General features: G+C 39.0%; 1 protein-coding gene across 1 annotated transcript in view; it reads left to right on the forward strand.

Annotated features, from left to right (window-relative positions):
- Positions 1 to 386: 386 nt before the first annotated feature.
- The window catches only part of dock1 (dedicator of cytokinesis 1), a 592086-nt gene continuing 566794 nt past the window's right edge, over positions 387 to 25678 (forward strand). Inside the window, exon 1 of the mRNA XM_087998957.1 lies at positions 387 to 856. Within this exon, the coding sequence (XP_087855083.1) occupies positions 814 to 856 (43 nt within the window). The 5' untranslated portion in view covers positions 387 to 813. The remainder of the gene's footprint in view (positions 857 to 25678) is intronic.

Here is a 25678-nt window from a genome sequence, read left to right on the forward strand (position 1 = left end):
ATTTACCTAGATGTGAGAATGTGGAACTTGGGAGTGTGTAAAGCTAATGGCATACAGTAGGCATATTTTAGGGAGAGTGGATAAGTATATGAGGAAGAAAATAAACAGGGGCTGGACTGAATCAAAAAGAAAATGCTCAGCTGATTTCGAAACGTCAGCAAAGAGAAACACAGGAAACCTGAAAAGTAACTTGTGTCTCTTTTTACAGATCTGCCAGACTGCTGGATTCTTTCCATTTTTAATTTCAGGTTTCCATCACTCTCTGTACTTTGTTATTTTACGGATAAGTATTAGATGAGGAAAGATGGAAGGAAGGGGCTAGAGTGAAGCATGGACTGGTTGGGCCGAGTAGCTTTTGGCCGTGCAGCCTATTCTATATATTTAAAACAAAAGGCAAGTTGGATTGTCAACGACGCAGTGCAAACAAATGGCAAAGCATATTGCACAAGCGAATGGCGATTGCATAACCTTCTCAACACTCCCCGAACAATCCTAGTGTGGGTGCGATCCACTGGAAGCCTGATTGACTGGAAGAAAAATAATTAAATGTGGTAACTAATTAAGTAACTCTGTAACAAGGCTTTGGGCAGGGAACATACCGTCAGGAGCTCGAACGGTGAAGCGGTGACTCACTGAGAAGTTTTTTTTGGGGTAAACTCTGTGACCGTTGGGAGTTTGAGCGGTGACGCTCGAGACACATGACTGGAACTTTCTCTCTCCTGCGGAAAATGGCGGCCTGGAGTTTCCAGGAGAAATGAGGAAAAGGTGGGAGAAAAAACACACACACAACTTCAAGGAAGTTTAAACGCAACCATGACGCGCTGGATTCCCAGCAAAAAAGAGAAATATGGAGTGGGTGAGTGACACTGAGTGACTGTTTCCAGCTAGTGCTGAATGAAAGATCTTGCAGCTAAAACTAATCCTTTTTTTACTGTTTCTTTCCTTTTACGTTCCGCACGAGTTTCTTCATCTGCCTCCTTTCTGACCACAGCTCAGTTCAAGAAATGCTTTCAGCTTTTGAATGAATATTTCTTTTACGATATAACAATTCATCAAGATAAGTAGATCCTAGAAATCTTTTCCCTCTCTCTGCTCTCGTATCAAATGAAACAGATTGGGTTTGGGGCGCGCCTAGTTCCAAGGCCGTGCCCAATGCATTTAGTTTTGGGATGTTTTGAACATGAGGCCGTGAGTTCACTCCCAAACTACAGCCTCATTAAAATGAAATAATTTTGTTTAAATGTTGAACTCTAAATCTGTGAATATCTTGCAATCTCGCAAAGTTACCTGTAGCTACTCCCGTTTCGTCGAACCTTGGGTATAATGGCCAATTGCATCCACTACTTAGCTGCGATTTTTACTGGAATAGCTGTTTATTAAATCTTCACTTTATTAGCAAAAGTACTGGTAATTGAACTGTAAGCCTTCTAAATTCGTTTAATGAAGATCGTGTATAGAGGTGTAATTAACTTGCATCATATGTGTCACAACATGCTGCAGCAACCAGTTATCGCTAAGGGATTATCACTAATGTTTTAAAAACATTGATGTTTAGAAAACTTGTTTTTTGTACACATGCTTAACCTCAGTGGTTCTGTGTGCTGAGAATAGGCACATTATAATCGTATCACTTAATATTTTGCAGACTTTTGTTGAGCATGGCCCACTAACTTTTGTAATAGTACAGTAGTTCACAAACAGATCCCTATCAAAAATGAAGACCTTTCCTGCAAATGTGATTCAGTATCCCAAAATTAATTGTTTATTCATTACTAATTGATTTTTGATTAATCATGCCTATCATCTGCTTTCTTCAGTGCAAATTGTTCATAATGTTTGAATAGTGCTTCAGCACATTGGTCACTATGCTTTATTTTTGCACCTTGTTCAAATGTACTGTATTTTGGATAGCCTCTTTTATTACTTCAATCTACTTCACAGTTTTTGTCCTTAATTTGGCTTCAGTCTTCTAATGCACATTGTGAGAATGTATAAAATATCTCTGTTACTAGTTCAGCTTGAATTTGGTGCAGTTAAAGGAACCTTTTAAAGTACAATTACTGCCCAGAATACTGTACAAAGTTTCCATTAGTGCAATGTTCAAACTTTTTAATTCTGAATTAGAGAAATAATGAAAGGTAATCCAGAACTCCAGACTGATATCCTGGTGTTCAAGAGTTTGAATCCCATTATGGTAGATTCTGAAATTTGAATTCAATAATAAAATGTGAAATAAAGAAAAGCTAGTCTCCAGACAATTTTAAAAAAAAAGATGTCATATTCTAAAGAGGGTGCATAAATCATTGAAGGTGGCAGAATAGATTGAGAGTGTACTACATTTGAATTTGGGAAAGGATCAAGAGATAGAGGGCATATATTTACATAATTGACAAAAGGAGGAGTGAGACGTGAGGAAAAGCTTTTTCATATTGGTGGTTAGTAATCTTAACTAATGGAGCAACCCCGTTACCTTTTTCTCGCTTCCTGACCTTTTGAACATTTAATGTATCTTTGAATATTCAATTCCAAGCCATTCATCTTGGAGTAATGTCTCCAAGGGCTATCAAAAGAAAATATGTATTTCCCTTTGAGCTGACAATTTAATTGGTTTGTCGAGATTCCTATCTGCATTAATATACCGTGCTTTTACTGCTTTTGCAACTTCTATCAGTCTTATGTTTGTAGACACCAACCCTGCCACACTTTTTCATTATCTTTACTATAATTAACAGCGAGAGAATGAAGATTGTAATGAACACAATGGCTTTGTACTTCTAGAGGGCCGTTTGCTAATCTGCTACTGGAAGTTGGACAAGCAAGCAGTCTGATTTCTTGATAGTTGAGTGATGGAGAGATAGATGTGGATATCACTAGCATATGTAAGGACTGTGTCTTTTTATTTTGTTTTTTTTTAAAACTCTGATTGGAATTGAGAACTGTTTTAAAAGTCAGTTTTTTTTATGAAAGAGTGGCTGTAGTTTTGAAAAGCAAATAACCTGACATACATGGCAGGCATCGTTGTAAACAGTGGTTTGTACAAGCAGTAATTGTAAATTTGTGGATGATTTGGAGCTGAGGGAATGCACTGATGCAGCTTTTGCTAGCGACAAGAAGTTGGTTAGACCATAAGAAATTGGAACAGGATTAGGCTGTTTGGCCCCTTCAGCCTCTTTGAGGAGAAAGTGAGGTCTGCAGATGCTGGAGATCAGAGCTGGAAATGTGTTGCTGGAAAAACGCAGCAGGTCAGGCAGCATCCAGGGAACAGGAGAATCGACGTTTCGGGCTTCCTGAAGAAGGGCTTATGCCCGAAACGTCGATTCTCCTGTTCCCTGGATGCTGCCTGACCTGCTGCGGTTTTCCAGCAACACATTTCCAGCAATTCAGCCTCTTTCCCATTCAATAGGATCATGGCTGATCCGATATTCCCCATGTCCACTTTCCTGCGTTTCCTTGTACCCTTGATTTCCCTACGATATAGCCTTTTTCACTGGAGCATAGGAGGTTGAGAGGCAATCTGACAGAAGTTTATAAAATCATGAGAGATATAGATAGAGTTAATGGTAGTTGTCTTTTCCCTAGAATGGGCGACTTTCAGATGAGGGAGCACATTTTTAACATGAGAGAGATTTTAAAAAAGATGAGAGGCAAATGGGAATGAACTTCCTGAAAAAGTGCTGGATGTGGGTACAATTTACAATGTTAAAAAGACGTTTGGATTAATTATATGAATAGGAAAGGTTTGGAGGGATATGGACTGGGAGCAGGCAGATGGGACCAATTTAGTTTGGGATTATGTTCGGCATGGACTGGTTGGGCCAAAGGGTCTGTTTCCATGCTCTATGACTGCTCCCACAGTTATGTGTTAAGGATTTCCAAAGATTGAGAGAAGAAATTTGTCCTCATCTGTCTTTAAATTGATGTCCCTTTAATCTGCTTTCTGGTCTGAGACTCTCCCATGATGGGTAATGTCCCTTTGTTAAAAAAAAACCTGAAGAATTCTTTGTTTAAGTGAGATCACCCCTCATTCTTCTAAACTCCAACCTGCTTAACCTTTGCTCACCAGATATTCCCTTCATGCTGCGGATCATCCTAGTGAACCTTCTCTGAGCTGCTTCCAGTGAAATGATACTTAAATAAGAGGAATAAAACTGCCAAAGTATTTGACATGGTCTCACCAGCACCTTGTATAGTTGCAGTAAGACTTCCCTACTCTTGTATTCCAAGCCCCTTGAAATAAAGGACAACATTCCATCAGCCTTCTGATTACTTGCTGCATCAATGTACTCGCTCTCTGTGCTTCATGCATAAGTACCTTCAAGTTGCTTTGGTTTGCAGCCTTCTATAGATTTTCTCCATTTTTAAATAATAATCTGTTCTTTTGTTCTCCCTTCCAAAATGGGAAACTTCACATTTTCTCACATTATCTTCCATTTCCCAACCTCTTGGTTACTTAATTACCTTATAAATATTGATCTACGGACTAATGAAAATTGTTAATGATGGAGACTTTTTGCCTGCCAACAACTGAGATTGATTCATGGGTAACTGAACAGCTTGGAGCTGGGAACAAGTTACAGGGAGAGAGTGGGGAAGATTGAAATGTTTAGTTCTTCCCCAACTTGTGAGAATATCTATTTTCTACAGCCAAAACTCACTGATAAGCCAGACTTTATATTAGTGAGATGTTGGTACAATCAGTGGAAGCAACCAGAGAAAGAAGGCTGAAACATGTTGCAGGCCAGCAGAAAATTCAAGAATTGTTTCAACAACAGTACCTGGGAACAAAGACAACTTTCAGTGCCCTCCCCCCAACACATGTGTCTACACATAAATAGCAAGTGGGACAGAATATCAACACTTCATCGGAGGCTCACTGATGTCACCTAGCATGGTGACAAAATGTGTAAGGACAAACCCACCAGCTCAGCGAGCAAACTTACAACCTGAGCTACCACGGTGATGAAACATCGGAGAGCAAATTTACAAACTGAGCTACAAATCTTCTCCAAAATCTCAAACACTGAGCATAATATAATCTTTCTGAAGTATTTCTTGAAGTGTAATTTCAGGAAATACTATTGACAATTTACATCAAGGACTTAAATGCCAATATAGTTTCAGTGATGTTACTCAAGGGATAAATCGTAGCCAGGACACTAACAGCTGTTCTGCTTTTCTTCAAGTAGTAAAGGAAAACGTCTAACCAGAACATAGTGCTGTTCTCTCATTCGAGAAACACAGCTGCCGGTGAGTTTAACCTGAAGGTCACAAAGCCTTGGGCAAGAAGAGACCTTTTGTGGTAACCTCAGTCAATGCAGGAATTGAACCCATGTTGATTGCATCGCTCTATATCGCAAATTAGCCATCCAGCCAACTGAGCTAACCAAATGATTAGAATGGTCAGTAGCACACCTGTAGGCAAACTTTAAAAAAAAATCTGAGTAAAAAGCCCAGAAATTGTATGGAACTTCGATTATCCTTATAAAAACCACATTTCCAAAATATATAACAGACTTACTTAGTTTGATTGAAATCTATTGAGAAATAACGCAGAAACTTGTTTGGGGGAATGAAGTAGAACAGTGGAGTGTGTTGTGGTGTGCAACCATGAGGGTAACTCATTATTATATTATAAATAGGTTTAAAATTATTATGGCAAGAGACAAAAATAAAAATCAAAAGAGAAAATATCCACTGGGCAAGCACCAATTTCAGTGATGTGGGAAGGGAATGTGGTGACTAGGAAAACAGTTGATGAGCAACAGAAACATGTTGGATTCAAAACAAGCATATTTCAATCATGAAAATGGAGCATATGAATCTAGGACCACCTTGAGGATAAATAGAGGTTAAATAAAATGGAAGAAATAAGGTAAGTCTATGATAAATGACAGGTTCAGGTGCAGAGTACAGAATGTGCAGGCAGAAACCATAAAAGGATACAAGGATAAAGATTAAGTATGAGAAAAAATTCAGGAGGTAACAAAGGAACCCAAAATTTATTTAACTTGTAAAGTAAAAGGACAGTTAAGGAATGGTATTAATTATAAGCAAAAAGAAAATGTTCCTATAGGGACACAGGACAGAATGGGAAGCACTGACACTACACTTTACACCTGTCTTCACAAAAGGATGAGGTTAGTGTTTCAGTTTTGTAGGGGGTAAGTAAAAATATTGGATGAGGCAAAGATAGATGGATAATACCAGATTGCATGAAGACATAGACTGGTGAAATAGACACGTGGTAGCTACAACATGAAGTGGAAAAATGTGACATGAGAAGCATTATGGAGAAGTGTAATTTAAACAGTATTTTAAGAGGGACATACAAGCACTGGATCTGGGATGCATAGTAATAAAAACTTTTGAATGTTCCAGAATAAGGAGTTAAGAAAACTATGGGATCTTTGGCTAAAAGGGGATATTACAAAAATAAAGAAACCATGTTAAACATTTACAAAATCACCAGTTATGCATAATCTGGAGCAGTGTGTACAATTCTAGGCATCACACTCCAGGAAAAAATGTCAAAACCCAAGAGAGGATACAGAAGAGATTTATAGGATGATACCAAGGGTAAGAGACTGTACTCATTAGGTGGCATGGTGGGTCAGTGGTTAGCACTGCTGCCTCACAGAGCCAGGGACCCGGGTTCGATTCCATCCTTGGGCCACTATCTGTGTAGAGTTTGCACGTTCTCCCCATGTCTGCGTAGGTTTCCTCCGGGTGCTCCGGTTTTCTCCCACAGTTCTAAGTTGTGCAGGTTAGGTGAATTGGTTATGCTAAATTACTATGACTGTCAAGTTATATGAAATAATATTTCAGATATTTATTTTTTTTCTTTTAAAACTTGCATATAACAGAAGCAGAGCACATTTGGCAATGTATAAACAGTTGAAATCTGCATCATTGATAATCTGTATCAATGATTGTGGTACCCTTCCTTTTATCAAAAACATTGATGACAAGCATGATTTTTTTTCTACCCTATTGTGAAAGCTTAGTCAATCTCTCCCTAACTAATAATGTTACAGATTCAAACTCAAATCTAGGACCAAAGCACATAATTGAGATGGACATCAGCACCATGCAGAAGATTTATAGTGGAGAGATTGTAAATTCTCAGTTCAACTAAATGCACAATTTGAAGAAAACTGGCATTCTGGCCAATGTCTAATTTTTATCCAACAAGCTGGTCACTTATCTTTTGCTGTGTATAAATTCACATTCATATTTTTCAACAATACAACAGAGGTTAAACACCAAAATGCACATTCTCTGATTACCCAAATAACATGACAGAAACTAAACAAGATGAAAGCTTTTTTGTCCCTCATGCCTATTCTGAATTCCACTTTGTGCAAATAGTATTTATCTCAAGACTGCATCACAGCCAGCATTATTTGAAGATTAATACTGTTTCTTCTGGATTATCAGAATCTATTCCAGCACCATGCTAAACAGTCTAATACATCAAGTGTAAGCATGCAAGGGAATTTACAATATTGCTTCAGGTGAATAAATACTGACAATCCGCAGAAAATGCATTTTATTCTGTATTTAAGCTATCTGTAATATTTGACTACCACAGTTAATTTCAAATTTGGGAAGAAATAAAGACATTTTTTCTGTAGCTATATGGGAAAAACACAATCGAACTCTTAAATCAACTCAAAGTTTATTTAATCAAAACTTAAATGCAACATGCAACAAAATGTAAACAAAACTTTGTACAACGATTGTCAATTTCATTCCAACTGAAAATACTTTATCGTACCTGTAACTGCAATTTATCACAAATATCAAATGCATAACTTCAAAAATGTTGTTTCAAGTTTTCAGTATTTATATATAAATTAAAAATGTATTAGATAGAATGTCAATGCATAAAATAGCCATTAGTAATACCTTCAGCAAACATTTCAGATGTTGCCAGCTGCTATCTTGAAGTGCATGCAGTTTTTCTATGGCTGAAATATGCCTCTACAAATTATGTATTTAGCAACTATCCATGCATTTAAACTTCCGTCTTGAGCCAAGCAAATGAAAAAATTAAACTAAAAGTCATGCAAATTAATTAATTGCATTTAAAACTCAAAAGAAAAACTAGGAGGTACAGCTTTAAGGTAAGGGGCAGGAAGTTTAAAAAGGATGTGATAAAAACTTTTTTTATTCACGTAGAGGGAATTTGGGTCTCGCTGCCTGAAAGAGCATTAGAGGCTAAACCCCTTATAACACTTAAGAAGCATCTAGATGAATACTTGTGATATCAAGACATATAATTGTTATAGACCAGTCTAGGTTCTTCAAAAATTTTAACAAGGTAACCTAGACCCAAACTTTTTTTTTTTAAAAAGCGGGTGTGAGTGGGTGTTCCAGGTGTGATGCAACTGTTCAACCACTCCGCTTTAAGCAAAACAGAATTTATTTAAATGCTACAGTTGAAACACGAACGAAAAAAGGTGGAACTTAGAATAACTTAACTATTGGATAACTTAACCGTCCCAATATAGTAACTGTTACTAATTAACTGTCCCAATACAATAACATTCCAAAAACACACCCCTTGGCAAAAAGGAAAATTCAAACATAGATCCTTATAGGCAGGAGGAAACAACATCCAGAGAGAGATTGCAGAGAAAGTCAGAGGAATTCCTTATTGAAGTTTACATCACTTATGAACTCTCACATCTTGTGAATACAGCTAAAAACAAACTAGAAAAAAACATGAACTTGGAGAACTGGCCAAAACCTCCCCAAACTGATGTCTCAATGCGATAGGCCAAGCCTTTAGGGAAGGGAAAGCAGGCAGAATGAAAATGACAAATGGAAAATATGAATGTTTTTACAACTATGAGAAACTAATTAATTTACAACATTTTGAAAATTAAGTGATTCTATGTCCTTATCAGAAGTTTCCAATCACTAAGTTACACCTCAACCACCCCACCTCCCACCACTACTGTCAATTTCTCTTTCTTTTGACCTCTCAATCTGACTGTACTCTCTTCCACACTCTTCCATCAGGCAAAAGATACAAAAGTTTGAAAACACGGACTAACAGATTCAAAAACAGCTTCTTTCCAGCTGTTATCAGATCTTTGAATGAACCTTTCATATTAGAGTGATCTTTCTTTGCATCTTCTCTGCAGCTGTAACACTATATTCTGCAATCTGTTCTATTATCCCTGTGCTTATGCAAGATATGGTTTGTCTGTGTGGCATACAAAAGAATGCTTTTCACTATATCTCACTACATGTGATAATAATAAACCAAATTTTAAAAAAAACTCACTTGGCTTCAACCCTCCGATCACTTTCAGAAAGCCCAACTTTGTTCCCACCTATCCAAGTACCTCTTAAAAGTCAAAAGGTTCAGATATCCATCCTTTTCACACTCATCCTCCCCAGCAAACTTCTCATTCTCAGCAATTCCAACCTTGATCGTCATGCTCTCTCCCCAATCAGTTCCTTTTAAAGCCACCTAAATGTTTGCCACAATGGAAACTCCTCAACCCACATTCTGAACCACTTCCTTAACCACTTCCTTGATCTCCAAATAACATATAGCTTCTCGATTTCCAGGAAGACTTTAAGTCACGGAGATAAAGCTGTCTTTGATCCTTGCATAACTCCACCTGTATTCCTGTTGCCAAGTCTACGTGCTTTGGTGTCCATGCTTGCAAACACATTTCTCTCCAATTCATGAAATTTCATCTGTCTAGCATTTGACTCTTCAATCAACACAATGCCACAGTTGTTATTTAATTGTACCATCATTGTATCCACAAATGCAACTAAAACTAGGAAACTCCCACATTAGTCTTTTTTTTTAAAACTATGTTTCTAATGACCATGTTTGGGGATGTCATTACACATTGCTAGAGCAGTTGGGACTTGAACCTGGACCTCCCAGTCTAGGGGTAGAGACACTACCACTACACCCACATGGGGTCACTTTGATCATCCCTCCAATATAGGCCTCAACTTCATTCCCTTAAGTCCAAGTCCACATGCAAACTTATATGGCAGAAAACCGTTTTAACAATTCACTGCTAGATTTAGCTGGAATGTAACAAGATTGTACTGGGTCCAGCTTCTTCAGCTAAAATTGCTTCTTCAGCTAAGATTGCTTACTACTTCAGAAGCACTTTGAATGCAAGTATTACCCTGGCTTCAGGAAGCCATTTATCCCTCTGACTTACCTCCAACAATTAGTATGAGGATCTTATAAAACCTATTTATCAAGAAAGATTGAGAATATCCAATCAGATGCCTCTGCAGCTTTCCTTCTTTCTATTGGCTTACCTGGTCTTTAACCTTCCTTTACTTTAAAAAATCCTTGAACATTTTGTTGCTGCTCAAATCTGTACTCCGTATTCTCAGAATTCCATGCTGAAATCCTCTAACCAAGTTCAGGTTGTGAGTTTACTTACTGAGCTGATGGGTTTGTTCTCAGATGTTTTGTCACCGTGCTAGGTAACATCATTAGTGAGTCTCTGGTGAAGCATTGTTATTCTGTCCTGCTTGCTACTTGTGTGTGTGTGGATACCAGTGATAGTTGGTCATATCTTTTTGTGGCTAGTTGGTGTTCGTGCATCCTGGTGACTAATTTCCTGCCTGTCTGCCCAATGTAATGTTTGATGCAGCCTTTGCAGGGTATTTTGTATATGACATTCATTCTGCTGGCTGTAGGTATGGGGTCCTTTAAATTCATCAGGAGGTGTACAATGTGGTGGTAGGTTTGTGGGCCATAATGATGCCGAAGGGCCAGAGTAATCTGATCATCATCTCTAAAATGTCTTTGATGTATGTTAGAGTGGCTAGAGTCTCTGGGTGTGTTGTGTCTTCCAGTTTAGATCTGTTGTGCAGGAATTGGCAAACTGCGTTTATTGGGTAACCATTGTTCCTGAATACATTGTATAGGTGTTTTTCCTTGGCTTCTCACGATTCGTGGGTGCTGCAGTGTGTCGTGGCCCGTTTCAAATAATGTCCTGATGCAGCTCCATTTGTGGGTGTTGGAATGGTTGCTCTGATAGTTGAGTATCTGGTTGGTGGGTGTGGCTTTCCTGTAAATGCTCGTCTGCAGCTCACCATTGGCTTTTTGTTCTACTATGATGTCTAGGAAGGGGAGTCGGTTATTGCTCTCTTTAGTGAATTTTATCCCAGTAAGGATGTTGTTTATGTGCTTATGGTTTCTTCTAGTTTGTGTTTTGTGATGGCAAGTGTGTTGTCCTTACAGCAGACCCAGTGCTTGGGCTGGATCTTGGGAAGGACTATTTGTTGTAACCTCTGCATAGCTGCTTCTTCAATAAATCCTGATATTAGTGATCCTATACTCATGATTTGTTTGTAGACCTTATCGTTGAAGGTGAAGTGGGTTACAAGTCACAGGTCTAATAGTTTTGAGGATGCTGTCCTTGCTAATGGAGTTGGCGATGTCAGATGTTTGTGTCCTTGGCTCATCTAGCAGTGAGGCCATTGTTTCTGTGGCTAGGGTGATGTTTATTGGTCGGAGTCGGGCTATCACGAAGGAAATCATGATCTTGTCATCCTCTACCTCGATGCCTTTGATGTTAAGGAATTGCTGGGTTGAGTGGAAGGAATGGGTTGAGTTTTCTACCAGGTGTTTCAGTTTATTTTGCAGTTCCCTTGCTAGCCTATATATCAGTGTGCCGGGTAGTGAGACTCTGAGTCTTGGGTCAACCCCTTGTTTATGTACCTTCAGTAATCCGTAGAAACGGGGTGCATTGGATCCTTCTAGTTTCATTCTTTCAAGGTCTGTCTTGTTAATTTTACCTGTCTTGTGTTGTTTCCTCAGGACTGCTGTAATGCAATTTTCTAGCTGTTAAGTCAGGTCCAACACCACTGTTGGAAGGTATCTGTTTCTGTTGGTAGTGGATTTTCTTTTTAAATGTATTGCATTCTGTTTAGGATGACAGTCATGCGCCCTTTGTTGGCTAGTAGGGTTAAGATATTTCTGTCTTTTCTGATACTTGGGTTGTGTAAGGTTAAATACAAATGCACATGTTTTTTATTCACAATGTCAGAATCATATCTGTTTTTTTGTCTTTACAAAATTTGTGTACTCTTATTCCTAAGCTTTTTGAAGCAAAACATTTCAGCTTTGTCGGATGGTTCAATTAGTGTAATAAATGAACTAAACAATGTTATGGCTTGTGATGCTAGAGATCAAAAACTAATTTATAATCTGTCCTGTTCAGGATTATGGTCAACGTGTACAGGTTGGACCGATAGGTCTGTTTCCATGCTGTATGTCTCTAGAAGACTGCAGATGGGTGACTAGAATTAGAGTAATAGAGTCAAAGAGATGTACAGCACGGAAACAGACCCTTCGCTCCAACTCGTCCATACTGACAAGATATCCCAATCCAGTCTAGTCCCACCTGCCAGCACGGGGCCCATATCCCTCCAAACCCTTCCTATTCATATACCCATCCAGATGCCTCTTAAATGTTGCAATTGTACCAACCTCCACCGCTTCCTCTGGCAGCTCATTCCATACACATGCCACCCTCTGTGTGGAAAACGTTGCCCCTTAGGTGTCTTTTATATCTTTCTCCTCTCACTCTAAACTTATGCTGTCTAGTTCTGGACTCCCCCACCCCAGGGATAAGACTTTGTCTGTTTATCCTGTCTGTGCCCCTCATGATTTTATAAACCTCTATAAGATCACCTCACAGCCTCCAGCGCTCCAGAGAAAATAGCCATAGCCTATTCAACCTTTCCCTTTAGCTCAAATCCTCCAACCCTGGCAACATCCTTGTAAATCTTTACTGATACCTTTCAAGTTTCACAACATCTCTCCGATAGGAAGGAGACCAGAATTGCAGGCAATGTTCCAACAGTGGCGTAGCCAATGTTATGTACAGCTGCAATTTGATGTCCCAACTCCTGTACTCAATACTGTATGCAGTATTCTAAAAGTGGTCTCGCCAACATTGTGTAGAGCCACAACCCTTCTACTTAGTGTTCTGACCAATAAAGGCAAGCATGCCAAATGCCACCTTCACTGTCCTGTCTACCTGCCACTCCACTTTGGAGAAACAAAAAACCTGCACCCCTAGTTCTCTTTTGGCCCCACTCCCCTACCATTAAATGTATAACTCCTACTCTGATTTGCCTTACCAAAATGCAACAGTTCACATTTAGCTAAATCTAAACTAAACTCCATCTGCCTTCCATGGCTAATTGGCTCATCTGATCAAGGTCTGATTGTGTTCTGAGAATAATCTTCACTGTTCACCACACCACCCCCTATTTTGGTGTTTTTTGCAAAATCACTAACCATGCTTCCTCTATTCACTTCCAATTCATTTATATAAATGAGGAAAAGCAGTGGAGTTAGCACTATTCCTTGTGGCATTTTGCTGGTTACAGGCCCCAGTCTAAAAATCAGCCCTTTCCCACCACTCTGTCTCTTACCTTAAAGCCAATTTAATGTTCAGTTGGCCAGCTCTCCTTGGACCCTGTGTGATCTAACCTTACTAACCAGTCTACCATGAGGATGCTTTGCTGAATTCATATAGACGACATGACATCTACGATTTTTCCTTCATCGATCATCTTTGTTGTCTCTTCGCAAAACTCAGTCAAGCTAAGGTGACATGATTTCCCACGCGCAAAGCAGTGTTGACTAATCTGAATCAGTCTTTGCTTTTCCAAATGTACTTACATCCTGTCCCTCAGACTGCCCTCCAATAACTTAGTCACCATTAACATAAGACTCAATGATCTATAGTTCCCTGGCTTCTCTTTACATCCTTTCTTAAATAATGCAACATTAGCCAACCTCCATCTTCCGGCACCTCACCTGTGGCTGTCAGTGATACAGATATCACAGTAAGGGGCCCAGCAATCTCTTCCCTTCTGACAAAGCTCTGGGATACACCTGAGCAGGTCTTGTGGATTTACCTACGATTGTGTTTTACGACCTCTAGCACTTCCTCTTCTGTAACTCTGAGATGTTGCTATTTATTTCCCCAAGCTCCATGTCCATCGTCACATGAAATAATGATGCAAAATATTTGGTTAGTATTTCACCCATCTGAGGTTTCGCACATGACCATGTTCATCTTTAAGGGGCCCTAATTATTTTTTGTGCTGTTAATGTATTTATAAAATCCCCTTTGGATTCTCCTTAACCCCACTTGGCAAAGCTATCTCATGTTCCCCTTTGTCCTCGGGATTTCTCTCTCGTATAGTCCTACTGCCTTTATACTCCTCTAGCAATTCACTCAATCCCAGTTGTCTATATCTGACATGCCTCCATTTCTTTTTTCTTGTCCAGTGCCTCAATTTCTCTACTCATCCAGCATGCCTTACACCTATCAGCCTTGCCTTCACACTAATAAGAACATACTGTCTTTGAACGCTTGTTATCTAATTTTTAAAGGCCTCCCATGTTCGAACCATCCCTTTACCCGCAAATAGGTTCCCCAATCAACTTGTGAAAGTTCCTGTTTGATACTGTCAGAATTGGCCTTACTCCAAATTAAACTTCAACTTTTTGATCATTTCTATTCTGTTCCATACATATTTTAAAACTAATAGAATGCACATGAATTTTAAGGTTTGGTGACAAAATTTACAATTATACCAAGGAGGAAAGAAAATCCCATAAATTACATTAAATATTTATTGGCAAGTATTTGAAGATTACTTACTTTAATAATGAAAAGCATTTAATGATTGAAAATATGTTCATTCTTGATCATTGAGAAGGGAGTATTAGTTTGGCCAAATGACTTTGGGGAAGGGAAGAAAGTAATACCTAATAATCAGCGTTATAGATAAATCACTGATATTCTTCGCTTCCTATAGAACTACACAATGTTGTTGCAGTAGTATTTCTCTTGCATGTCAGGAGGTGGCTAGAGCTATGCATTAGTGCAAAAATGCTATTACCCATTTGAAAGCTGAGTCTTTGTATGTCTGTGTACTGATGCTGGAAGGTCTAAGACAATTTCTAATAGACAAACTCTCAATTTTGCGTTTACTCAGGGCAAGGTATGACTCATTCTCAATGTAGAATGTGATCGAAAGCAATGAGACCCTCCATTGAATCGTTTTAAGTATTAAAGGAGAATTAATTCCACTTGTACTCGAACATTTAAAAATAATTTGTCACACAGATTGTACACCTGATTAGAAGCTCAGCGAGAGCTAACAGTTTTATTTATGTCTGCTATTTTATTTTGGTATCATTTTGTTTTAAACTTGTGCTTTATGAAATCAAGGTTTTACATCTATTCTGTACAGTAGCATTTTCACAGACCATAAAATCATTAGGAAATGTTTCAAGGCGTGCTTTCCTTTTGCATCACTGCTGGCATAAGAATCTTCAGATAAGCCATTGGTAACTTTTTTTTTCCCCAAATGGAATCTGGATGTTTTATGGGATCAGTGTTTATTTCCCGTTCTTAATTACTGTTGTGAAGGTGATGACAGGTTGGCTATCTTCTTGAATTGGTCTATGTAGTTCACCCATGGTACTGTTAGATAGGGAGTTCAGGATTTTAAAGCTGTAGTGATAAAGTTCCAAGTCAGGAAAGTGCGTAACCAGGAGGCTAACCCACAAATGGTGATTTATGCATTTACTGTCCTTGTTTTCTTGGTGTAGGAGGTCAAGTATTTGGGAGGCCCAAAAAGTCTTAAGAGGTGGCTGTAATACATTTTGTGGATAGTGCACATATAACAGAATTGATGCATTAGTACAGGAGGGAATAAATAATTTACTTGGTTAGTGGAATCCTGAGCAAGTACATTGCTTTGTCCAGAATGATGCTGAACTAGAGTGTTTTTGGAATTGTGCTCATCCAAGCAAGTGGTGTTTTGTAATGTGTCGCAAGGCTTTAATACTTGCCACAGCATACTAATCCTCCAACTGTTTTTGTAGTCAAATTATTTATGTCGCTCATTCTGTTAAAGTTTTCTTTTCAATGGTGACAAGTGCCCAGAATGCTAATGGTGACCAGTGCCCGGAATGCTGATAATGTGAAATTCAACAATGGTAATTCAGAGTTTATTAGATTGTGTTGTTTTATATGTGTAATGTGAATGTTCCTTGCCACTTAGCAGCTTAAGTCCAAATGTTTTCCACATATTCCTGCATGCTTTATTATCCAAATCTATTCACTGCTTCGTTGATAATGTAGTCATCAGTGAACATCGAAAATTATGGCTTCCCATTTGATATTTTGAGTTTAGGGTTCAGAAGAGATTTGCCAGAATGTTGCCAGGTGTGGAAGGTTTGTGATTTATAGAAAGGCTGGGACCTTTTTCACTGGAGTGCAGGAGGTTGAGAGGTGACCTGAGAAGTTTATAAAATCATGAGGGGTATGGATAGGGTTAATGGTAGTTGGCTTTTCCCTGGGATGGAGGACTTCAAGACTAGTGGGCACATATTTTTAAAGTCAGAGGAGAGAGATTTCAAAAAAGGCATGAAGGGCAATGTTTTTTTCAGAGGGTGATTCATGTGTGGAATAAATTTTCTGAGGAAGTGGTGAATGTGGGCACAATTACAATGTTTAAAAGACACTTGGATAAGTACATGAATAGGAAAGGATTGGAGGGATATGGGCCAGGAGCAGGCAGGTGGGATGAGCTTGGAGTGGGATTATGTTCGGCATGGACCAAAGGGTCTGTTTTTGTGCTGTATGACTAGTGCATTAGAATAGTGAATGGAACAAGGTGGTGTGGATTGTACTTTAGCTGGTAGGTTGGCTTTTAATTAGGCCTGAGAGAGCAATCAGTCCAATAATAAAGCTATTAAGTGATCTTACTACTTTAAATTATTTTGCTGTCACTTGGATTTCTTTAATTTTTTGCAGAAATTCAAATGCAAAAGTTGTTCATTTTCTACTTTCAGAATTATTGACGAATGTATTGTATGATAGAAAATCTCTGACTTGCTCCTTTGTACCTTAGTATATGGGTAATTTATTCATGTTCTGTCCTTTCAACAATCACCTAAGGTCTATTTGCTGTTATACTGTATAATGCTAGCACTTTAAATATTTTCATTAAACTCAGTATAAACCCTGCTTTATGATGATATATTCTACCTTCTCTGTAAATGCTGAGGATTGTGTCACACAGGAAAATAGACTTGTCCAGTCATAACCTATCTATGTTTGCATATCGGTTTACACATACCATTTTTAGGGTGGGGACGATGAGATGCTAACATCTGTAGTAATCTAGATATGAGCTTGTTGAGTAACCTGTCGATACCTGCCGTTTTGAATAATTTTCCTTGTTTATAATTGGAATTCCACAGCACTGTAAGTAAAAGGCTGCATTTTTTAGTTACTATTGTGGCATGCCTTCTAATCATGGATCTTGCCTTGATCATGAGTAGTATATCTTTACTGACCTTAAAGCATTGTACAGGTGGGTTTAGCCAGGGTAAAATTGTTGTTAGTGCTGCTAAGTTCTTTTTCTACATCTACTTGGGCTTTGCTGCATTGATGGATTTCCTGCATATAGAAGGCATGCTTCTGTTGAAATATTGAAATTTGATACCATGTTGAATAATCAGTTTAAGGCAAATACAACTTCAGCTGTGTTGCTGTTTGTCTTGAAGAAGTAAAGGTTTCCTGCAAATGCAGTTATATACTGCGCCCCTCATTCCTTTCAAGGATCATAATAGCTGAGTTATTAAGGTCTTAAAATACATTGCATTTTATATGCAACGTTCTCTGATTTATAGTCCAAGAATTCTATCAGCATGTTCTCTGTGTTAATAGCTCTTTAACATTGACAAAAGTGATTTTTTTTTACCACAACAATGTTGTTGGAGGTGAGTCATCTTGGCTCCAGGACATCCCTCTGGGAGTTCTTCAAGGCAGAGTCCAGGTCCCCATTACTTTCAGTTTCTTCATCTATGACTTTCCTTCTACTGTAAGATCAGAAGTGAGGATATTTACTGATATTTGCACAATATTCAACATTACTCATGATTCCTCGGATACTGAAGCAGTGCATATCTAAATAAGGCAAGACCTGGGCAATATCCAGACTTGGGCTGACAAGTTTCAAGTAATATTGGTGTCACAAAGTATCAGCCAATGATCACCTACAACATGAAAGAATTTAATCATTGTCCCATGGCATGCAGTGTTCTTACCATTGCTGAATTACCATTGACTAGAAACTGAACTGTGGCAATGAGCAGGTCAGAGGCTAGTCATCAAGCAGAAGTAACTTGCCATCTAATCGCCCAAAGCCTGTCCACCTGCTGCAGGATACAAGTCAGAAGTGGGATGGGATATTTACCTCTTGCCTAGATGAGTGAAGGTCCAACAACACTTGGGAAGATTGACACCATTGAGAACAAAGCAGACTGACTGATGTCTTATTCTTTGGCAGTGGAGAGAGTGAATGCTACATTACAAGATGCACTGCAGATATTAACCAAGCCTTCTTGCCATTCTAACTTGGAAGTTTATTGCCAGTTCTTCACTGTTTCTGGGCTAAATTTCTGGTGCCCCCTTCCTAGCAGCATTGTAGGACTATGTACACCAAATAGATAGGCGGCGGTTCAAAGAAGCAGTCCATCACTACCCTATTAAGGTCAAATTGGGATGGGCAGTAAATGCTGGCCCTGTCACTAAATTCAGGAATGGTACATGCTTCGACTGCTAAGTGTAGGTAGTGGATGTTTGGGGATGTGGTTCCAATAAAATGGGCTGCTTTGTCCTGGATGGTGTCAAGCTTCCCTAGTAGTGTTCAAGCTGAACTCACCGAGACAAGTGGTGAGTATTCCATTACACTCCTTTTGTTTTTGCCTTGTACATGGTGGACAGGAAGAACAACACTGTGCTGGAGGAATGCAGCAAGTCTGGCAGCATCTATTGAGAGAATGAGTTATGTTTCAAGTCCAGTGACTGTTGATGGTTGTCTCCAGTGATGGTGGACAGACTTTAGGGAGTTAAGTGAGGTATTTTGCTGCAGGATTCCTAGCCATTGACTTGCTGCTGTAGCCTTAGTATTAAATGATAAGCGTAAAACATTTTCTGGTTAATGATAAACCCCCACGATATTGATTTTGGGGAACTTTGTGGTAGTGGGGGTAGTGCCATTGAATGTCAAGGAGCAAAGGTAAGATTTTGTCTTGTTGGAAATGGTTATTTCCCGGCACTTGTGTGGCGTAAGTCTTGCTTGTCACTTGTCAGCCCAAGCTTTGATATTGTCTAGGTTTTGCTGTATTTAAGCATGGACTGCTTCAGTATTTGAGGTGATGCAAATGGTGCTGAGCATTGTGCAGTCTTGAGCAAATGACTCCACTTCTAACCTGGTGTTGTGTGATTTTTAACTTAATGGCTAATGAAATGGGTTTTGAAGTAACCATTGCTGAAAAATGTGTTGCTGGAAAAGTGCAGCAGATCAGGCAGCATCCAAGGTGAGGAGAATCGACGTTTCGAGCATAAGCCCTTCAGGCATTCCTGAAGAAGGGCTTATGCCCGAAACGTCGATTCTCCTGCTCCTTGGATGCAGCCTGACCTGCTGCGCTTTTCCAGCAACACATTTTTCAGCTCTGATCTCCAGCATCTGCAGTCCTCACTTTCTCCTTTTGAAGTAACCATTGTAATGTGAGAATGTTTGCACATGTCCCTGCAAGAAGATTCATCCGAAGAGAAGTGTGATGCTTACCAATTAATTATTTGTGATGTTAATTGAGAGATAAAAATATTTATGCCTTGTTAGGGAAAGTTCTTTGAAATATGCACTGGGACTTTCTACATTTATTTGAGTGTGCAGATCGAGTTTTAACCCTTGTCTGAAAAGAGGACTGTTGTGTGCAGCACTGGAGTGTCGTGTTATATCTCGCACCTTATTTGCAGTATACTCTTTGAGTCATGCTCATGTTATTACTGTCATAACATGTGACACAATGGTATAAAGGTCTCAACTTGGAAACTTAAAGCATGACATACTGAGGAAACTGTGCAACCCTTTGAAACTGCATAGCTTAGTATTAGCTGAGAATTGAAGTGACTGTATCAATATTGGGAGCTGCAATAAAAATATTTTGAAATTTTTAATACTAATGGGCGGCACGGTGGCACAGTGGTTAGCACTGCTGCCTCACAGTGCCAGAGACCCCGACTCAATTCCCGACTCAGGCGACTGACTGTGTGGAGTTTGCACATTCTCCCCGTGTCTGCGTGGGTTTCCTCCGGGTGCTCCGGTTTCCTCCCACAGTCCAGGTGCAGGTCAGGTGAATTGGCCATGCTAAATTGCCCGTAGTGTTAGGTAGAGGGGTAAATGTATGGGTGGGTTGCGCTTCGGCGGGTCAGTGTGGACTTGTTGGGCCGAAGGGCCTGTTTCCACACTGTAAGTAATCTAATCTGTAAGTAATCTAATCTACATCTAATTCTGATGTAAACTCTCATGACTGCTACCTAATCAGATACAATTACCCTGTTTGAGGCAAAAGGTTGAGTATTATCCTAGATTTTGTGCTCATTTTTCTGGAATGGAGTTTTACTTAAGGTTTTGAGTCAGATAATAATGTAACCACTGATGAACAGCTAGTGCAATTATACCAGAAACCGGTTTTAGTTTTACTTGTACAGCAATCTGAATTGACCTGCATAGTCTACTAAACAAAAACCAAAGAACTGTGGATGCTGTAAATCTGAAACAAAAACAAACGTTGCTGGAAAAGCTCAGCAGATCTGGCTGCATCTGTGAAGAGAAATCAGAGTTAATATTTTGGGTCCGGTGACCCTTCCTCAGAACTGAGGAACAGTTACCAGACCTGAAACGTTAACTGATTTCTCTTCACAGATGCTGCCAGACCTGCTAAGCTTTTCCAGCAGCTTCTGTTGTTGTTTCATTTGTCTACTAGTTATGCTGATTTTTTTTGTTTTGTTTTGAAAATGCCATGTTAAACTTTTCTGCCAAACAAAGTTCCTTTTCAAACTTTTTTTTAGTGTCATTTACATTGTTCAACGTTCTCTGGTTCCGTGCGCAGTTGCTATTGGGTGGTAATGAGGGGAAAAAAATGCTGGATTTGGTTGGTTTAGAGGAAAAATGAATCCGTTATGCTCAGCAGATTCCAGTCGAGTCACTTGGGAATTTCAGCACTTCTGACAGCGTTATGAGTAAAAGTTACTGTAGCTTTTTTTCTTTTCAGAAGTTAATTTCAAAATATTTTTATTCTGTAACTTGAAAATATTTATTGATTTTCAAATAGTTTGTGATGGTGGTATAATGACTGGAATTCTCAAAGTTGTCTTGTTTGATTGCCTTTAGTTTCTGACCAAGTTGTTGGGCATGGAATGTGGCCCATAGTAAATAATGAGCTTTGCTTGACTTCTTGTAGACATAAATAATAAAATGTTTTCAGCTTGGGCTGATTTTTCTTTTTAAATGGGTTAGGTTTATGTTCATTTTTCATTCCTGTTCCTTTTCACTCCATCAGTATTTTTCAGCCCTTCTGCCTTTCTTTGCAAAGTAATGCTTTACACTTCGTCATCGCATGGTAGATATAACTTTTGTGTGAGACTCGTAAGTGCTGAAGGGTAATTTTAAGAGAACATGGGAAGACCAGAGATATTGAGCAGAGAAAAGCCTTTGAATTGTTGTTGGCTCAAAATTCGATCTTATTTCGTCAATTATAAAAGACATGTCATTCTTTAAAGCCATACGTAGGAAGGTGAAAGTATGAAATCATGCAGTGAGAGCAAATTTAATTATTTGCAGCAAAGCTTTCCAAGCTTTTGCTCAAGCATTGCCATTCGGGGAAAATTTGAAATGTTGGATATTACAAATTACAGTGCAATTCTCTCATTGATGAACATTGTCAGAACCTGGATATTGGATGGTAAATCTTTTACTTAAAGCATATTTGCACAATTGAAGTAACACTGCATTGGTGAAGTACTAGTCTCATAGCAATATGTGATAGACCAGTTGCAAATATTTGGCTGTAGACTACTGCTTAGAAGCAATTGATAGCTCTAAATGGATTAGTTGGTGTATGGCATATGGAGAGATTTTTTTCAGACTGTAAGACCATAAGATAGAGTAGATTTAGGACATACAGCCCATCGAGTCTGCTCCGCCATCTGATAATGGCTCATCTGTTTCTCAACTCCATTTTCCTCCCTTCTCCCCATCACCATTGATTCCCTTGCCAAACAAGCACCTGTTTGTCTCTGTCTTAAATATTCAGTGACTTAACATCTGTGGCAGTGCGATTCACTACCCTCTGGCTGAAGAAATTCCTCCGCATTTCAACTCTAAAGGGTTGTTCCTTCCAGTGCGAAGCTGTGTCCTTGGTGCCTAATCTCACCTATTAATGGAAACATAATCTCCATGTCCACTCTATCTAGAGTTTAGGTGAGAATTTCCCCCCCTCACCTAAACTGAGTGCAAACCCAAGGTCCTCAACTACTCCTATGACAAGCCCTTCATTCCCAGGATCAGTAAATTCCTTAAAAAGGTTACTCTGTATGATTCTGTTACAAATTTATCTTGTAATGATTTTTTTCACTCTTAAACTTCGATTGAAAACTTGTAGCAAGTTCATATCAAAAATTCTTCTTTGAGTGTTATTTCTGGAATACCTTTTTTACAGAAATTTTATTATGTAAATCATTAAAGGAAACATGATGTTACATTTGTCAAATTATAAAGTATTCTAAGATCTTGTGAATTAAATTTGTTTTATGTCCAAATTCTCACATGGAGAAAAAAATTCTACTTCAGTTGTAAAGTTTTTCTTTTGAAGTTGTGTTTTATTTCTTAAACAGAAATTGCTGCAAAACTCAGCAGGTCTGGCAACATCCCTGGGAGAAAAGAAGTAACGTTTTGAATCCTGTGACTGTTCTTCAGTTCTGGTGAAGAGTCACTGGACTTGAAATGTTAACTCTGCTTTCCCCTCACAGATGCTGCCACACTTAGTGAGTTTTGCCAGCAATTTCTGTTTTTGTTTCAGATTTCCAGCATCTGCAGTTCTTTATTTAAATATGTAATTTCTTAAAGCTGTTTTACTCTTGGGGTGAAATATTACATGTATAGGAGAGTGTAAAGCTACTTCTCAGGCCCTGCTGACTGGCAGGAAAAGCACAGCAACAATCTTTTCCTGCACCCTGTGCTCGCTCTTCAAACATTATGGTGACTTCACGAGTCTGATTTATTATTTGCTAAGTGTAACATAATGTTCACTGCTGCATAGTGATTAATTTTGAACTGACTCAGTTGTTAACATTAGCTTGTTTGAATTGGTTCAGCCTTGAATTGAAAAGCAATTATAAAGTAAAAATGCTGATAGTTTGATAATTACTACAGAATTGAGAGCAATATTATTATGAAGAAGTTAAGTTGCAACAGCAGAGATTTTATTTGGGGTGATTAGTTAGGGATCAGAAGTTTCACTTAGGTAGATAATAAACAATATAACTGTGTATTGGGAATTATTAAATTGAATACTACAGACAAAAACTAAAGGTAAGTTTCACTAAAAATAGGTTCACATCAGAAAAAAAATCTAAGTGTTGAAAAATGGTATCAGCTTAAATTTTTAATGCAGTAAAATATCCCAAGCCACTTTTAAGAATGTTATCAAACAACAGTTGATATCAAACCACATAAGGAGATGCTAGGACAGAATCAGAAATCCAAAATAGCGAAGAAGGTAAAGTCACCTTCTAAATCTCGCAGTTCGTGAAAAATCGAGACTTAAATGAAAAATTAAAATGTTAGTTTATATTATGGCTAAACGATTGAAGGACAGGTGTCTTGCTAGATGTGGAACAGTAGTGCAGATTTTGATTAAAGGAATAGTGAGAATAGTTGAAGCAGGATCTGAGAGCTGTTCTTCCAGTTACAGATTCTGTTTTTCTTATGCTTGTGATTTCTGTTCCTCTAATTACAGGATCTCTCCTTTCTACTTTTGCAACTCCTAAGACAGAGTATATGATTGGAGGAGCAGTAAAGCATGAAGGAAAGGAGTCTGTCATTGGAAGTCAAGGAACACTTGTTCTGGTTGACAGCTATGCCTTTATTCCACATTCTCCACAACTGGGAGGCTGAGGAGAATAAGCACATCAAGAAAAATGGATGTAGTATGCTGCCAGAGACCGAGTCATATGCTGAGTGCAGCTTGGGACTGCTACCTATATTGAGAAAGTCTTAAGGGCACAGTCAGTGAACAAGTTTAGATTAGATTAGATTTCCTACAGTGTGGAAACAGGCCCTTTGCCCAACAAGTCCACACCGACCCTCCGAAGAGTAACCAACCCAAACCCATTTCCCTCTGGCTAATGCACCTAACACTATGGGCAATTTAGCATGGCCAATTCACCTGACCTGCACATCTTTGGACTATGGGAGGAAACCAGAGCCCTATACATTTACAGCATGAATTCCTTACTGTTGCACTTCAATCTCCTTGCATTAAAGATCAATATATTATTTGCCTTCCTATTTGCTTATGTATTGGCATGCTAATTTTGCATTTCTAGTTCAAAGATGTCCAAAACTCTCTGAACAGCAATCATTCATAATGCTGCTAATGTAATGTTAACACAGTTGCCTGAATATTGCTGATTTGTGAGTTAGAGTGAAGCCCAACAGCGATGGCCTGGTAATAATATCGCGGGGATTGTTAATTGAGTGACCCAGGTAATGTCCTGGAGACTTGAGTTTGAATCCTGCCATGGCGCATGGTGAAATTTGAAGTAAATAAACATCTGGAATTAAGAGTCTAGCAATTTGTTCCATACATGCACCACCCTCTATTTGAAAATGTTACCCCTCACCTTAAAGCTGTGCTCTCTAGAGTCAAAATCATAGAGATGTACAGCATGGAAACAGACCCTTCGGTTCAACCCGTCCACGCCGACCAGATATCCCAACCCAATCTAGTCCCACCTGCCAGCACCCGGCCCATATCCCTCCAAAGCCTTCCTATTCATATACCCATCCAAATGCCTTTTAAATGTTGCAATTGTACCAGCCTCCACCACATCCTCTGGCAGCTCATTCCATACATGTACCACCCTCTGCGTGAAAAAGTTGCCCTTTAGGTCTCTTTTATATCTTTCCCCTCTCGCCCTAAACCTGTGCCCTCTAGTTCTGGACTTCCCGACCCCAGGGAAAAGACTTTGTCTATTTATCCTATCCATGCCCCTCATAATTTTGTAAACCTCTATGAGGTCCCCACTCAGCCTCCGTCGCTTCAGGGAAAACAGCCCCAACCTGTTCAGCCTCTCCCTGTAGCTCAAATCCTCCATTCCTCCCCCTCCAATTTGTTGGACAATAAACGCTGGCCTAGGAAGCAACACTTACATCCGATGAATGAATAAAAAATGTTGAAATACTCTTGGTTACTCTGGAAGGCTGCAGATTGAAAATAAGTATGACACGTCCAGGACAAAGCAGCTCGCTTTCGTGCCCTATTCACTACCTTCGATATTCTATCCTTTCACTGCAGGGATGGCAGTGTGTGTCATATGCAAGATTCACTGCATGAACTCCTCAAGACACCCTCAGCAGTACTTTATAAACTGTTCTTATGGTAAAGATCACAAAGAAAGGAGATGCGATGCATAGGATGTGCTTGCATGTTCTCTGTCTGTTCCTTCAGTACTGATATGTTAAATCTTGACAGTCCCTTCCAAACAGAACTGTGTTTATTCAC

This window comes from Chiloscyllium plagiosum, unplaced genomic scaffold (assembly GCF_037043375.1).
Source record: "Chiloscyllium plagiosum isolate Xiang-an unplaced genomic scaffold, Cpla_swu_hap1 HiC_scaffold_22, whole genome shotgun sequence".
NCBI classification, from domain to species: domain Eukaryota; kingdom Metazoa; phylum Chordata; class Chondrichthyes; order Orectolobiformes; family Hemiscylliidae; genus Chiloscyllium; species Chiloscyllium plagiosum.